Source organism: Schistocerca gregaria, chromosome 6 (assembly GCF_023897955.1).
Source record: "Schistocerca gregaria isolate iqSchGreg1 chromosome 6, iqSchGreg1.2, whole genome shotgun sequence".
Classification (NCBI taxonomy): Eukaryota; Metazoa; Arthropoda; class Insecta; order Orthoptera; family Acrididae; genus Schistocerca; species Schistocerca gregaria.
In genome coordinates, this window is record NC_064925.1 from 248,601,532 (window position 1) to 248,618,927 (window position 17,396).

At 39.9% G+C, this 17,396-nt stretch overlaps 1 protein-coding gene across 4 annotated transcripts in view; it reads right to left on the bottom strand.

The window, feature by feature from the left end:
- LOC126278568 (protein unc-80 homolog) overlaps nt 1-17,396 on the bottom strand; it is a 953,735-nt gene that overhangs the window by 704,830 nt on the left and 231,509 nt on the right. For all 4 annotated transcript variants that reach the window (XM_049978772.1, XM_049978771.1, XM_049978773.1 and 1 more), the window contains exon 7: nt 4,400-4,565. In XM_049978772.1, coding sequence (XP_049834729.1) covers nt 4,400-4,565 — 166 coding nt within the window. The remainder of the gene's footprint in view (nt 1-4,399; nt 4,566-17,396) is intronic.

The following is a 17,396-nucleotide window of genomic DNA, read 5'->3' on the forward strand; positions in this document are numbered from 1 at the left end:
CTGACACTTAAACCTATACTTGATGTTAACAAATTTTTCTCCTTCAGAAACGCTTTCCTTGCCATTGCCAGTCTACATTTTATATCCTCTCTACTTTGACCATCATCAGTTGTTTTGCCCCCCAAATAGCAAAACTCATTTACTACTTTAAGCATCTCATTTCCTAATACAATTACCGCAGCATCAGCCAATTTAATTCGACTACATTTCAATATCCTCATTTTGCTTTTGTTGATGTTCATCATATATCCTCCTTTCAAGACACTGTCCATTGCGTTCAGCTGCTCTTCCGGGTCCTTTTCTGTCTCCGACAGAGTTACAATGTCACTGGTGAACCTCAAAGTTTTTATTTCTTCTCCACAGATTTTAATTTCTACTCCGAATTTTTCTTTTGTTTCATTTACTGCCTGCTCAATATATAGATTGAATAACATGGGGTTGGCTACAACCCTGTCTCACTCTCTTTCCAACCACTGCTTCCCTTTCATGCCATTTGACTCTCATAACTGCCATCTGGTTCCTGTAAAAAATTGTAAATAGCCTTCCACTTCCTGTATTTTACCCCTACCACCTTCAGAATTTGAAAGAGAGTATTCCAGTCAACATTGTGAAAAGCTTCCTCTAAGTCTACAAATGCTAGAAATGTAGGTTTGCCTTTCCTTAATCTATTTTCTAAGATAAGTCGTAAGGTCAGTATTGCCTCACATGTTCCAACATTTCTACGGAATCCAAACTGATCTTCCCCAAGGTCGGCTTCTACCAGTTTTTCCATTCGTCTGTAAAGAATTTGTGTTATTATTATTATGAAATGTAATCCCCTCCCCCCCCTCCCCAAATAAGTGTTGGATATGTTTTACTTCATACTGTTATTGTTTTTATTTGTTTCTCTTATCAATATTTTATTTTATCTTCTCAAACCTATTTGAGAATGATTTGGTTAATTCTGCAAGTACTATCATACTCCTGTTATCAGTGGATAGATACCATAACATGCTCTTCAATTGCTTATTTGTTTGACTTGAGATTTTCTTTTTGTTTTTCTTCATACCTTAAAAATACTTTAATGCAAACAGATAGATAGAAAAAAAAATCTATTCACTGAGGGGAACACACACACACACACACACACACACACACACACACACACACAAGGATTTAACTTAAACATACTTTGGAGTTTCTGTAAGTACTTTTGATAAAAGAAGTGCTACTTTCATCTATGAGTATATATGATGCTGAAAGCATTGATTTCTTTCATCTAGAATTCCTCCCTACTCTAAAACTAATTGTCATAAGCTACGTACCTATGTCCTACCACCACAGTCTACACTATTTCTTTGTTGCTGGGAAAAATAAAATCATTTAATCGTCTTTAGTTCCACGTGGTTCTTGTGAAGTTAGCTTTTTTTTCCTTCTTTCTTTCTGTCTATCTTTTCTTTTCTTTTGGAAAAATAACAAAAAATGTTTTCATTGTTGTTATTTCCATGAGAGATCTTTTGTTTACTTTTAAAACAATTATATAATTCTGTGTGAGTCTTTTGACTATCTGTAATATGGTTTGTTATTTTCTTGCTTGGAATAAAGTGTAAGCTAATTTTCTCTCTGTCCCGCACCTCGGTTGACAAATACATACCCAGATTTTGTTTTCTGTCATGTCCCCCTATGATAGGGTGTCCATTCGCCCCGTTTTTCCAGGGACAGTCCCCTTTTTTACCAAAATGTCCCGCTGTCCCGAAAGTGTCCTGTTTTTTTATTGATTCCGCTTGGCTAGAGTATTTAACGCTACTGGTTGTTTGACCTGCTATTAACTGCGCAATTATTTATGCTAGGAAGTGTGTGATGACTTTCAGCATGCTCCAAACATGTATCAAACTGTCAAAAATCGCAAGTAATTTTAAACGCACTATAGGTTACGAATAATAACGAACATTCTTCTCTTCTGAATCGATCCACTGAATCCGTTCTTTCGGTCCAGAGATACTCGACGCCACTGATACTTGCTCTCTGGCTTTCGTCACCACACTGTTAATGTTTTGCACTGTGCAAACACTGTTTACTTATGCCAAAACGAAAGTGTAATTTTAACAGCAAAGTGAGTTTTCTTTTATCACTGGTAGTGGAGAAACTGTAGAATGTACGTTGTGCAAATCAAAATTTGCTATTGGTCATGGTGGAAGGTCTGAGATTGTGAATCACATTAAGACGAAGAAACATCGCATGAGTGATCAAACGAAAAGAGCAAATAAATGCTTAAGTGACTACTATGTAAACTTAAAATCAGTAACAGAAATGGATAGGCAGTTGGCAACACAAGAAGCTACGTTTGCATACCACAGTGCAATGCATAACCATAGCCTTAAGTCAATGAACTGTATACAACAGTTGTTAAAAACTTTTCAATCATAAATTCACATGTGGACGCACAACATGTAATGCAATCATTTCAAATGTTATTACACTGTACGCAGCTCAGCAGGTTTTAAATGAAGTGAAAAGTGCTCGATTCATTTATGTAATGATTGATACATCGAATCATCTGGACTTGAAGTTGGTTCCTCTCCTTATCAGGTATTTTCACCCTGAAAATGGCGTCACGGTGAAAGTGCTCGAATTGGTTAATTTAGCTGGAGAAACTTCAGATATACTTCAGAATTATGTGATGGAGGTTTTAAAGAAATACGATCTTGAGGAAAAGGTGACTGCAGTTTCTGTAGACAACACTAACACCAATTTTGGTGGTAAGCAGAGGAAATGAAAAAACAATTTGTTCTATAAACTGCAACAGAACACAGTGAATAATATAGTAGGTGTTGGCTGTCCTGCACATGTGGTGCATAATCCCTTTCAAACTGGCTCAGACTGGCTACCCATCTACTGCCAATTAATTGTAAACAAAATCTACCAGCATTTCCACATATATACTGTAAGGCTTGAATCTCTGAAGAAGTCATTCTGTAAGTTGACTGAAACTGAATACAAAACTGTACTCGGGCACAGCAAGACAGAGTGGCTATATCTGCTACCAGCATTGAAAAGAATTGTAGAGATATTTCCTGCTTTGAAATCATATTTCATTTCCCTTGATAAGTGTCCTGTTATCCTTAAACAATTCTTTGATAACCCTGTGTCTATTGTTTTTCTACATTTTCTTGTTAGCCAGCTAAAACCTTTCTCCACAACAGTTAAATGTATTGAGAAACAAGAAATCACAATAGTGGAAGTTCATCAAAAAATAAACAAATTATTGGGCAAATGACAATGTAGAAAATCTGAAAGATTTCTCACATCCTTTGTACATGAGACTCTAAGAAAGCTGGAAGAAGATGGTGAAATTACTGTAGAACAATTTCATATTTATGCTGACATCTTCTATGTTCTTGCACTGAGTATATTAAAGAATGGTGTTTACCATTCCTCACACCTTTTAAAGTATCTGTTTGGGTTAATACTGAAAGTAGCAGCTACAGTGGAAGGATATTCAGGACTGTTGTGTTTTTGTTAAAAGTATTGTACCAAATTTTCCTGTTGATGAAGACAAACTGTTCGATGAATTTTCATGTGCACAGAACTTCATAAAGAGTGAAGAAGGAGACAAAGAAAGTGTTAGTGCAACGTGGTGTAAAATATTTGCTTATTTCAAAAGTAAAAACACTAACATAAGAACATGCATTGTTTGGTGGAGTTTTGTCTGGCAATTCCTGGGTCAAATGCTGCTGTGGAACGTGTGTTTTCGTTAGTGAACTCTTTGTGGTCAGATGGAGAAAAATAAGAAAGAAACAGAATGAAAGTTGTAACAGTGCGGACCTTGCCCATTGTCAAAACACACTTTAATGGTGTTTCGTGTACTGACTTTTATGATACAATTTCTTGATAAAGTACATAAAAGTGAAAAGTACGGTGATAGTGTGGCAGAACAATTGTAAATAGTGATTTGTGGTCATCTGAGTCCACATTTTAAAGGTAAACTTGTATGTGTATTAAATTTAGGCAATACAATATTTATGTCCTATTTTTTTCTTCATTGTCCCAGGTTTTTCTCTAATTTATTTTAAATGTACCCTTTTTCAACGAAAGTGAAATGGACACCCTACCCTATGATAATTCTACTATATATTATTTACTGTTATATAGCTCCTCTTCCAACTCCAATAACCTACCTTCAAGTCATAATTTCTGAAATTTACTGATCTTAAATAAAAAATGGTTGAAGCAGTTGTGTTTGTAGGGCCTATGTTAATGGTTTTTCATATGACATTAACTTAATATATGGCAATGCTTGGTAAGCATCAAGATATGCACTGAATCCTGTTTCATATGGACTACCTTACACAAAAACATTAATCAATTACATACACTTTAAAAATAACATAAATATTAAGTTACATATAGTGTCACTTACTGTTATACATGGTATGGAAAATAAGTAGTAAAAAGGAGATGAATGATACACTCCTTTCTCATAGTCTGCATCAGCACATTCCTCTGCAGCATCCAAAATGATCCAATGTAGTGTATAGAGAAGCTTTGTCTCAGCTTGTCCTAAATTCTGGAGATTTGTGTCCTTCCTGCAACATTAAATTTTTACTTGTGTAGATTTGTTCCACAACACATGAATTTCAGAGTTACAGGCTTCCAACAATGGAAACTCCAGGTAAGAATATCAACAATCTATGGAAAGACAGATTGCTGCTTACCATAATGAAGACACTATAAGTTGCAGACAGGCACAACTAAAAGACACATCCAAAAAACTTTTGGCCACAGCTTTCATTAGTAAAACAGAGACACACACCATTCATACACACAAACAAGAACCCCTAATGTACACGTGACTGCGAACTCCAACATCTTGGACCAGAATGCAACTATCATTTGGGATGCAAGCAGCAATCTGGAGGTGGTGGGGAAGGGGAAGGGATAGTAGTGTACAGGTGGGGAGAGAGGCAAACGCTGCCTGATGGAGTGTGCAGGAACTAAAATGCCAGCAGATGCAGTGTCGTGAGGTTGTGAGGAAGGGACGTGGGGGGAAAAAATGAGCAAAATAGGAAGAGAGTGGGGAAAGACAGGAGGATACATTGGCAGATGTTGCCAAATGAACATGGGATATAGGAATGGGGTGGAGATGATAGGACTGAGGGGTGTTAACTGTTGGGTGGAAGGTATGGGGACATTAGTTACTGTATATTAAGGCTGTGATAACTGCAGGAGTGAAGACTGTGCTGTAAGGATAACTCCCACCTGTGCTGCTCAGAAAAGCTGGTGGTGGAGGGAAGGATCCGGATGCCCTGTGTAGTGAAGCAGCCAATGAAATCAAGTATGTCATGTCAGTTGCATTTTGTGCCACAGGATAGTATACTTTGCTCTTGGCCACAGTTTGGCAGTGGCTTTTCATCTGGATGGACAGGTGGTTGGTTGTCATATCAATGTAAAAAGCTGTGCAATGATTGCAGCAGGGCTGGTAAATAACATGGCTGCTTTCACATGTGGCCCAGCCCTTGATGGAGTAGGATAAACCTGCGACAGGGCTGGAATAGGAAGTGAATTTTGGGGAGCATGTGAAAGGTGGGTGTGCAGGGATTCAGCAACATGTTCTGGGGTGGGCAAAAGTCTTTAAGCACAGATTGGAGGTTGTGTTGGACTCCTGGAATGGGATCACTCTGAACAGAGTTTAAGGGGGAGGAGACAGATAACTGGTGGAAGCCTTCTGCCAAGTAGTCACTGTGATTCATAACACAGTGCGCGAGTGGCTGTTCTTTCTTCTACTGAAAGGTTTGTGTTGTGTGAAAGGAACCTGGGGAGGAGGGTGAGGCTTAGTTGGAGGTAAGAACTTCCTGGAAGGTGACCAGTGGACGGTTAGGTGGGAGTGGGAAAGGATTGCAGTTGGATGGTGGTATGAACTGGAAGAGGCGGTGTTCTTTGTTTGCATTAGAGTGGTTTTGGTTTGAGGGATTGGTGGTAAAGAAGTGCTTGCACTGCAGAGATTGGGAGAAGGAGAGTAGTCTTTGACAAGTCCAGCATGGTTAAATTTGCATGTAGGGCTGAAGTGAGGCTTTCGGATAGGACTGGAAGTTCCACGGAGCTGAGGGTTTTGGTGGAAAGGTTAACAACACTCTTACAGGAACTTTTTAGCTCTGGATTCGGTGGAGAGTTGGTAGGGAGTTTTGGGGGATGTGGCAAGCTGAAAAGGTCAGTTAGGTAGGTTTGATTGCTATGAGGGGTGGACGAGTAGAATCACTGTAGTTACCATAGGGATCTGATATTGGTGCCCAGAGGTGGCAGAAGGATATCAAGCAGATTGGTTAACTTATGGAGGTGGTGTCTGGAATGCACAACCAAGTGCTTGAGAGCAATGGACTCAATTTCAGAGCTGCGATGTATGGTGTAGAGATTGCATAGTAATAGTATCTTGCAGAGGGAGGAGAAAAGGTTCTGGGATGCCTGTGCCATGGAAATGTGTTTTTGCAGAACCATGTCTGTGAGGGCCAGGGATTGGTGGAATCTGAAAAGATGCAGGTCTTTGTGGAAGGAGGGTGAGAATCTATGGTTTAGGGAGCATTTGAGAAACAGGATGTGGGACTGGGTTTTAGCCAGGGAAAGGGATCCTTTTCTGAATTGGTGCAGAAAGCTGGAGCAAAGGTCCATTGCAGCAGGAATGGTGTAAAAGAAGTGGGAATAATGCAGAAATGGGCAAGACAGGTTTTGATGGTTTGAGAGGAGCTGGATAAGTGAAAAGAAGAATAAAAATTCGTAATGACACGCAATACATAACGACATGCAGGAACATGCACAGACATGCATATCTATGCAGAGATATGTAAAAATACTCACAAATATGTCAAAATCATACAAAAAATGCAGGAGAAAAGCAAAGATGAGGAATGGGAGTGTATGTGTGTTGCGATAAGTGAAGAGATATGGAGGGCAACTTGTCAAAGACCTATGCCCCTTGTCCCAATCTCTGCAGTGGAAGCACTTCTTTGTCACCAATCCCTCAAACCAAAACTACATTAATTCCAACAAAGAATCTTGTCTCTTTCAGTTCATACTACCATCCAACTGCAATCCTCCCCACCTAGCCATCCACTGGCCACCTTCCAGAAAGTCCTTACGTCCAACTTAGCCTCACCATCCTTCCCCAGGCGCTTCCACAGAACACCAACCTTCTTGTAGAAGAAAGAACAGCCATACACAGCCTCAAAACAAATCTTGACCTAGTCAACCTACCTACAGACAAAGGCCCACCACTGTTGCTATGAATCACAGTGACTACTTGGCAAAATGCCTTCATCAATTATCTGACTCCTCCCCTTAAATCCTGCCAGAGTGATCCTATCCCAGAAGTTCAACACACCCTCCAATCCCTGCTTAAAAGCCTAGGCCCTTCCCAGATCATCTCCCCTGAATCCATTATCCTGTGACACCCCACAAACCCACTTTCTACATGCTCCCCAAATCCCACATACCCAACAATTCTGGATGCCCCATCGATGTTGGTTATTGCTATGCTCCCACTTAAAGAATTTTGGCACTTATTAACCAACACATCAAACGAATCACCTGTAATCTAGACTCCCATGTCAAAGACACCAACCACTTACTTCAACTCTCCACCATCCTCACCCCTTTATCTGCTGGATCCCTACTTGTCACTATTGACGTCATCTCCCTATACACCAACATGACTCATACCCATGGTATAACCACTACTGAACACTACTTTTCCTAATGTACTTCAGAGTCCAAACCCACTATGTCATTCCTCAATAACATTCCTAACTTTATCCTAACGAAAAGCTACTTCTCCTTTGAGGGAAGGTATATAAACAAATCCACAATACAGCCAGACATGAATAGCAGCTTCTGTGACATGCTGCGCCATTGTGCATTGGTGTAGCCATGAGTTACAAATGTTCTTGTTACTGTTTGCCATTTCTTGTTAATTTTCCTCTCAAATATGTCACATTTTCTGAGTGAGAAAGAATTTTTAGAAGCCTTAGAAGAAAAATTGGACGATTCTGGTTCTGAGTGGGAAATGTCTGAATGTGAAGAGAATGAAGAGGATTCAGATACAGGTAAGGAGCCGTCTAGTGCAGTTTTTATTCAGTATTATTATTATGACTTATATTGTTCGAGTTGCTTCAGCTCGCAGAAAATTTATTTCTGCTTGTCTCGTCTATCTTGCAGAGAAACCTGATGAGCCTGAATCTGTGGAGCCGGTGTTTACTGAACAAAGTACATCATCTGCAACACAACTATCTACATCCAACAAAAAGGCAAGCAACAAATTTCATGGAAAAAATGCACTGATGCCGAATTAGGCTGGAAATTTGCTGATGATCAGCCTCTGCTGTGTCATAATTTGTAGAAAAAAGTGGAGTAATGGCAGCTGTTCACGAGAATTCCACTCCTCTCTATGTGTTTTCAATCTTTTTCCCTGATTCCACAACGAAACACCTAAAATCTGAAACAAACAGATATGCAAAATCTGTTTATGACAAACTCAAAGCAGCTTCCAGGGTAAAACCTAACAGTTTTTGTAATTCGTGGGTGGGAGTAAATCTCCACAAAATGTATTTGCTTTTTGGCATTTTTGTACGCACGTGTCTTTTGAAAAACAAACTGACAGATTACTGGTCTGCCAACAGTTTTATTTCAACCCATTTCCCTAGATCTGTTGTGGCCAGAAACAGATTCAAGGCAATATTATCAAACCTGCATTTGAATGACAACGCAACTTACATTCCGAAAAGTCAACCTCAGCATGACCCCATGCATAAAATCAGGCTAATCCTGATCATTTCCTATAAGAATCACAAAAAAATCATTTTACCCGTCAGAAAACCTCACTATTGATGAAGGCATGTGTGATTTTCGCAGAAGGGTGGTATTTTTGGTTTACATAAAAAATAAACCTGACAAGTATGGAGTCAAGATGTTTATTGTCTGCGATTCCAAAACTGGTTATGTTCTTAGATTAGAGGTATAAGCCAGGAAAGGACCACAAGACAACTCCATAATATCATTATCTGAGAGGTTACTAGCAGATTATCTGGAAAAAGGCCACACTGTTTGCATGGACAGATTTTACTGTTCACCAGCAGTATTCCAGTTTCTGTGGCAACATAAAACTAAAGCAGTAGGAACATGCATGACTAATCAGAAGGAACTACAAAGCGAAATTGTTTCCAAAAAACTGAAAAGGTATGAATCTGTGTCAATGAAGAGGAATCATCTGCTTTGTTTGAAGTGGAAAGACACAAGAGATGTACTATGCCTGTCCACAAAATGACCAGCTCTGACACGTCTGATCATACAAAGGAAAGTATCAAAGTAAAATCAAAACCAGATGCCATTCTTGACTATAATAGTAACAAAACAGGAGTCGACAGGAGTGATCAAATGATTTCTTACTATGCATTTAGGAGGAAACAGATGAAGTGGTGGAAGAAATTGTTCTTCCACATGCTTATAATGGCTGCCACAAATGCATTTCTCTTATACTGGGAAACCAGGACTCCCACTCAAAGAAAGAACAGCCATTTTTTCCACTTTTCTATGACCAGTTGGCGAAGGACTGATTCACAAAGGTGCAAATTTGGCACTAGACAATGTTCTTAGTGAAACTTACAGCAACAGACTTCTAGGATGACACTTCACAGAAAAAATTCCAGTCACTGAGAAGAAGGAGCGTCCAACTAGAGTGTAAAGTTTGCTCTGAAAAAAACAAAAAATCTAGTGGTAAAGCAGGTACAAAGGAAACCAGCTGGTGGTGTCCAGACTGCAATGTACCACCCTGATGCCTGAATGCTTCAAAATCTTCCACACTGAAGCTGATTACCTGTGAATTTACACAAAACTAAAACACACAATCTTTGTGAAACCCATACATTTTGTTTGTTGTTATTAATTTTGTCATCAACCAATATAATTAAAATAAACATTTAAAATAAACCTTAAAGACTGTTCTTTCATAATATGTTCTGTTTCAAAATATCTTAAATAGAAACATGCCTGTGACATTTCAAAAAATGCTAAAAATGGGCAGTCCACTGGACCAATAGTGTGTTTAAGCGGCCGGTCCTCAAAAGTGTCAACCCACCTTTTCACGGGCCATTTAGAGCAGGCCTTCCTTGTATCCAAAAACACCAAATCCATAGTCTGGTTCAGGTTCACTGATGATATCTTCATGATCTGGACTCAGGGCCAAGACCCTCTATTTTTGTTCCTTCACAACCTCAACACCTTCTCTCCTATCTGCTTCATGTGGTCCTCTTCAACACAGCGTACCACTTTCCTAGATTTTGCCTCCTCCTCTCTGATGGTTCCATCCACACCTCTGTCCACATTAAACCTACCAACCACCAACAGTACCGGCGTTTTGACAGCTGTTATCCCTTCACACCAAAAAATTCCTCCCACACAACCTGGCCCCCTGAGGATGTAATATCTGTAGTGACAAAAACTTCCTTGCTGAATATCCTGAGGGTCTCACGAAGGCCTTCACAGACAGGCAATATCCCCCAGACCTAGTCAGCAAACAGATGTCACATGCCACTTCCCCTCACACCCCCAACCCTCCCACCACCCCAAAAATCAGCCACAATGGAGTGTCCCCTTACCCAGTACCGCCATGGATTGGGGCAACTGAACCACAGCCTTCGCCAGGACTTTCATTATTTGTCACCATGCCCTGAAATGAGGGATATCCTACCCAAGATACTTTCCACCCCTCCTGAAGTGGTGTTCTGTTAAGCTCCCAACCTCCTACTCCATCCCATGCACACTTCCAATCCCAAACCCTTGCTACAGGATCAAATCCCTGTGGAAGACTCAGGGCAAAACCTGCCCAATCCACCCACCCAGCACTTCCTATTCCAGTCCTATCACAGGTTTATCTTACTCTATCAGGGGCCGGACCATGTATGAAAGCAGCCATGTTATTTATCAGCTCTGCTGCAATCATTCCACAGCTGGTTATATTTATATGACAACCAACCACCTGTCCACCAGGATGAATGCCCACAGCACAAACTGTGGCCAAGAGCAAAGTAGAACACCCTGTGGCACAACATGCAGCTGAACAGAGCACACTTGATTTCAGTGGTTGCTTCACTACCTGAGCCATGTGAATGGATCACTCCCTCTACCACCAGCTTTTCTGAACTTCGCAGATGGGAGTTATTCTAACAACACATTCTCTGCTCCCATAATTATCCTGGACTCAACCTACAGTAACTTTTGTCCCCTCACGCTTCATCCAAATGTTTCCACCACCTCTGTCCTATCATCTCCCCCATTTTCAGCTCCCATGTTTATTTGCTGCTCTCTGTCAGCTCATCTGCCCATCTTTGACCTCTCTTCTCCTTTTTTCCCCACCTCACTGGCCCACAACCTCCTGCCGGTGCATCTGTTGGTATTCTAATCCCTTCACATTCCACCAGTGTTTATCTTTCTCCTCCACTGTACACTACTAACCCTTCCCCTTCCCTGTCACCTCCAGATTAATGCTTGCATCCCACATCATAGTTGCATTCCCTCCTGTGATGTTGGCGGTCATGTGTGCATGTGGTGTGCTGGCTTGTGTATACGAATGATGTCTCTATTTTGCTGATAAACACTGCAGCTGAAAGCTTTATGTGTGTGTCTTTCAGTTCTGTCTGTCTGCAATTAAACATGTCTTCTTTAAGGGTAAGTAGCAATCTATATTTTCCTATACTGTTGTTAAGCAGAGAAATTGATACACAGGCCTCTAAAATGATGTTAAATAGAAGACTTGCAAGATGCTGGTAGCGATATTACTTTTATTTACTTATTGATGCAATGCACTTCAATCAATGCATCAAATCTTCTGTAAAGAGCAATTTTGAATTAGTACACTACTACCTACTGATCACCTTCTCACCATCGTCTCTTGACAGCATCTTTCATCAGGAACAAATGTGACATGGACATGAACTGGACCACACTCTATGCTCTCAGAGCACGTGTTTCTCCCCATCACTCACCTGACCTAGTTCCATAGGAACTATTGTACATCTTTATATTCTACTGAAGTTTATGGCTTTGTGAAAACTAGATACACAGAGTTCCCCTAATTACTTCAACTGCAAGGGTGCATCACAAACAAATGTTCTACAACAGTTGAACAAGAGGCCAGTTATGATAAGATTGTGGATGTAGAAGGATGCTTACTATTGTATGAGAAACAGTATGATAAATACTGAGTCGCAAGTGTTGTATCCCTATACAATCAAAGTTCTCCTAACATAATAACATACTCAAATCATTAACACAAAATTACAGTTACTGGAGTTCAAACAAAGCAATTCAAAGTTCTTTTGCGTCTTTTCCTGTCTTATGCATGATCAACATTTCTGGCAAGTTCCTTCCCTTCAGCCAGTTCTGCATGTCATCCTATGCCAGTTGTTATTCCCTCTCTTCCCAAATGCAGTCTCCCATCTCTTTTTAGGCTCTCCTCTCTCCCACGAGCCTCCCGTTGCCAGCCCATCACACTCCTTACAACATGACTTTGGTCTCCTATCATGGTATGTCCATATCACCGGGATCATCTCTCCTTCATTTGCTCAGACACTTCAATAACTTTTACGAGTCCTTACATCAAACTCAACACTCAACATCATCTCGGCTACATCCAGCCTATGGCTCTTGTTCTTATTTTATAGCCATGTCTCTGCCCCATACAACAACACTGGGCTTATGAATCCTTATATAACTTCCCACTGACTTTGACAATTATACTTTTGTCACAGAGGATTTCAGGTATACTTTTCCAGTTCATCCATCCAGCTTGTACTCTGTGCTCTATCTCAGAATCCAAATTTTCATCATTTGCCACAGTTGATGTGAGGTTTTTGAAGTGATCTACCCTCTTTAGGCTCTTCCAATTCATTATGACTGTGTAACCTTCCTTGTTCCCTCAGGCATAAATACTCTGTTTTCCTTCTGCTGATTATAAGTCCTCTGTTCTCCAGAATGAATCTCTAATTTTCCAGTTGGCACTCCATATTGGTTTTCTGGTGTTGCACAAAGAAATATGTCTGCAAACAAAATGCACCATGGGGCTTGATTCTGAATAGTTTTAGACAGGACATACATAACATGTTCTAAGATGTAGGGGCCGAGTGCAGATCCCTGTTGCAAGATGAAAGAAACTGGTTTTTATTCAATCATGCCCACACTGTTTCTTAACCATGTTTTCCTGTAAAGTCCACATCTGTTGTTCCTGTCCTGACATAGATTCAAATTTTTGATCTCCTACTGACAATTTGTCTCTGAGCCATTTTTCTATGATCTGCTCTTGGACTTTCATGGTGTATAGTACCAGTTTAAATTCCTCTATAATTTGTGCACACTTGGTAATCACCTTTCTACTAGTATATGTGCACTTTCACACTGTTCATCTGGAATCCTCTCTTTTTCATAAACCTGTCTCAAACTTGCGTAACAGTTTGTTTGTCCTTCTTTGGAATGAAATATGTAATTGATTCTGAATATCAGGACTCCGACAGGTTGTTGGTACATTTGTATGTGGCATTAGATGTCCTAGCACAAGTTACATAATTTGTATAAATAACGGGTCACTGATTTGTGTACATGGTGTTGGTGCCTGATCTTCATTTGAAGTGAATCTTCGTCCATGAAGAAAAATTTTCAGTTTTGGGACAAGATGGAAGCCTGACAGAGCCATATAAGGTGAATAAGGCAGGTGTGGCAACAATTCATAGCTTAGTTAATGTAATTTTGGCGTGGCGAAGGCACATGTGTGCGGTCGCGCATTGTGTTGATGGAAGATGACTTTCTTCCTTGCCAATCCTAACCTTTTTTTTGCATATCTTTTGTTGCAATATTGTCTAGGAGGTTAGCATAGTATTCTCCAGTCACTGTTTGCTCAGTGGTGAGATAATCTAAAAACATAATTCCCTTTGCATCCCAGAACACTGATGCCATGACCTTTCTCACAAAAGGAATTGTCTTTGCTTTCTTTGGTGGCAGAAAATCACCATGTTTCCTCTGCTTTGACTTTTGTTTTGTCTCTGGGGTATAGTAGTGCAACCAAGTTTCATCTGTGGTCACAAACCAGCAGAAAAAAAACTTGTTCGTTTCTCCTAAACGGGCTAAACATTGTTCCGAGATGCCCTTTCTCACGCATTTTTGATCCAGCGTCAACGGTCATGGCACCCATCTTGCAGATAATTTGTTCATTTCTAATTTTTCTGTTAAAATATGATATACCCTTTCAGATAACATCTGGCAAGCATGAACAATTTCACACAGTTTCAATTGGCAATTCTCCATGACCATTTTGGGCACTTTTGCAATGATTTCTGGAATAGTGACACATCTTGGCCGACCACTGTGCAGTTTATCATCTAATCTCTTCTGACCAAATTTAAATTCATTTGTCCACTTGGTAGCAGTTGAATATGAAGGAGCAGAATCTTTCAGTGTATTCTGGAAATCAGCATGAATGTCCTTTGCTTTCATTCCTTTCTTTATGAAGTACTTAATCACTGCTCAAATCTCGATTTTTTCCATTTTCGCAAATCACTACACAGGAACAACAACAGAGCCAGATCACCACCACTGGTCTCTTCCAAGAGCACTGACGTGGCACTTGTTTACAGGCAACAGTCCAGTGAATATCATGTGAACTATTCGTTGCGCTAGCGCTGACCACTCGTGGTGATTCCGAGAAATTTTCAAACCACCCTGGTAAAGGAGGATCTGCCATGATGCTCAAATTCAAAATTAAAAATTTCACTGTCACTCTCTCTTTCAAAATTACTTCTTATAAATAAATGTCTGTATAGACTGAAAGAGTGAAAGAAGATATAAAACTAGCTATAAAGTACAAAATAACTTCCACTGGACAACATAAACTGTAAACTGGAAGCAGAAATAAACATTTACAAATACAAGCATCGGCAAATACGGTACATTATTGTTGTCTGTAATTTGTTATAACAGTTATATTCACATTGCTCGTCAAAAAATTGAAGAAGACATGGTCGGATATCAATCTCACTACGTACACATACACACCATCGGCAGATGTGTAATCATTAGCTACAGAAATTATGTCCATGTGTAGGTCCAGTTTGTAAACTACTGTGAAAACCACAACACAAATGCCTGTTTTTGGAGTGATGCCACAGCTGGGAATCGTTAGCTACTGATGGATGTATTGAGCAACACATCACATCATAGTTCTGCAGAAACCCAAATGATCATTGTCAGCAAGTATGGCAGCAACCTATGCAATAGTTTGGAGAAGCACAGCAATGTGTTACTCTTGTATAATGATATGGGGAACCATTGTGTATACTTCAGGTCATGGGTGGTAGTGATTGAGAGAACTGTGATTGCACAGTGGCACATCACAGACCTACAGTGTCCTCATGTGCTACCTCTCATGCGACATTACCATGGTGCAATTTCTCAATAGGACAATGCTCAGCCATATATGGCATGTGACTCTAAGAGTTCTGTGTGACACTGAGGTACTCCCGGGGCAAGTAAAATTGTCAGAACAATCAACGATAGAATACGCGTGACACAAGCTCGAATGTCAACTCTGTCCCTGTGACAGTATCCAGGATATCAAGGGACAATTACAACAGCTGTGGGCCAGCTTGAGTCAGGAGAATGTATAGTGACTTTATGACACCCTTTCCAATTGAATCAGTGCATGCATCCAGGCCACAGCGGGTGAAATGTCATACTGATAACTGGGCACACACAACCAAGTTCTCTGTAAATTTAATGCTATTTTGTAATCACTGAAATAAGATCACATATTCTCTAAATCCATTAAGTTTCATACTGTTTCTTCCTCCCCATTGGGTGATTTTTTTTAAATTTTTTTTTATTTATTTAGGCTGTGTATATAAATGCCACTTAAGTGTTAACCTTGCATATCAATGAGAAGGAAGCAAAAGCCTTCAATTAATGACTACAATAGCTAACTGCTTTTATTTAGGATTTAATTCCCCTCATTTTTTAAAACTACACTGTCTGGAACTACCTGAATAGGTAGCCGGGTGTGTTAAAGCAGCCGCTTCTGGGATACAGTGAGATGTTCTGGCCGTGGATCAAATAGTCTCACGAGTTAACGATGGGAGTTGGTGTGTCAGCCAGCCTCGATGTGGCCTTTAGTGATTTCCACACCCACTTAACTAAGACACTGGTTTGCAGGTTACACCTCAGTTACATGATGCACAAATACATTGAAAAGCGATGTCACATTTACCATGTGGTATACACTAAGACAGAGACATAAGCAGTACACAGATTTACACCAAGGGGGTCAGGGGGAGCTGACAGTTGCTTTAAAATGCCTTTGGGAGTGGCAAACCCATCACAATAACAGCCTCTATATGAGTATGATTTGCCTCGAAATTTGAAGAAGTACCATACCAGTTCCGACCCAGCAGTGGCCAGTGGCTCTATATAGGGCAAGGGAATGGCGGGATCAATGTGCCTAGAACAGCCACAGAAGTGGTTTTTTTTTTCCCTTCAGACCTTATTGTTATCCTTAAATGTATCATTTGATGCTGCACGACTTCTATCCCTTTGGAATTTCCCTACAATGTATTTACCTTAGTAATAACATAATAACTCTTTCATTTGAGCCTTTCACCCAAAAATCAGTTTTTGAGTTCACATATTTAAAACTGACATATTTAGATTTTTTATCTTTTGTATGTCTTATTTTGCCAGGCTAAAATTAGTGAACCACGTACTCATTGTACGCAGAATTTACTCTTCTACCATTTATGAAAAGTTAAGTTTTTGTTATCACTCCAAAAAATAAACTTATAAAAAAATTCAGGGTATTGTGATGCCCACCTTGGTTTTCCGAAGTCCAAGTTCTCTATTAAATGCAAACACTTTCTCTATTAGAAAGATGATATTATTACCATTTTGGCCTTGAAGTAATATGTTAAGGTTACTTGGTTTCTAGGACGCTTCAGCCAAGTGGCACACTATTAGAAGCCATTTTTCATCCCAAAAATGAACCACGAGTATAGGACTTCTGTTTAATAGGACAAGACGAAGTTCATCTTTTAGCTCCACAACTTTACCACAGAACAACCATTATTCCTCCATGTGCAATAGAAGCGGATCATGAATAGAGTCCATCTCCTTGTGAAGAATTGAAAATAGCCTACTTTTATAGCTCATTCTTTTACAAAATATACAGCACTGACTGCATCATACTCCACGTTATTGACTTCCAGTTGTACTACTATAGAAGTCAATGCTTCCATGTGTATCATGCAATGTGTGAATTTTACACAAGGAGAAACAGCACACTCTCTTTGTCATGAACTGCTTTCTAGTTACAATAAATGGTGCTGCCCCATCAGTACATA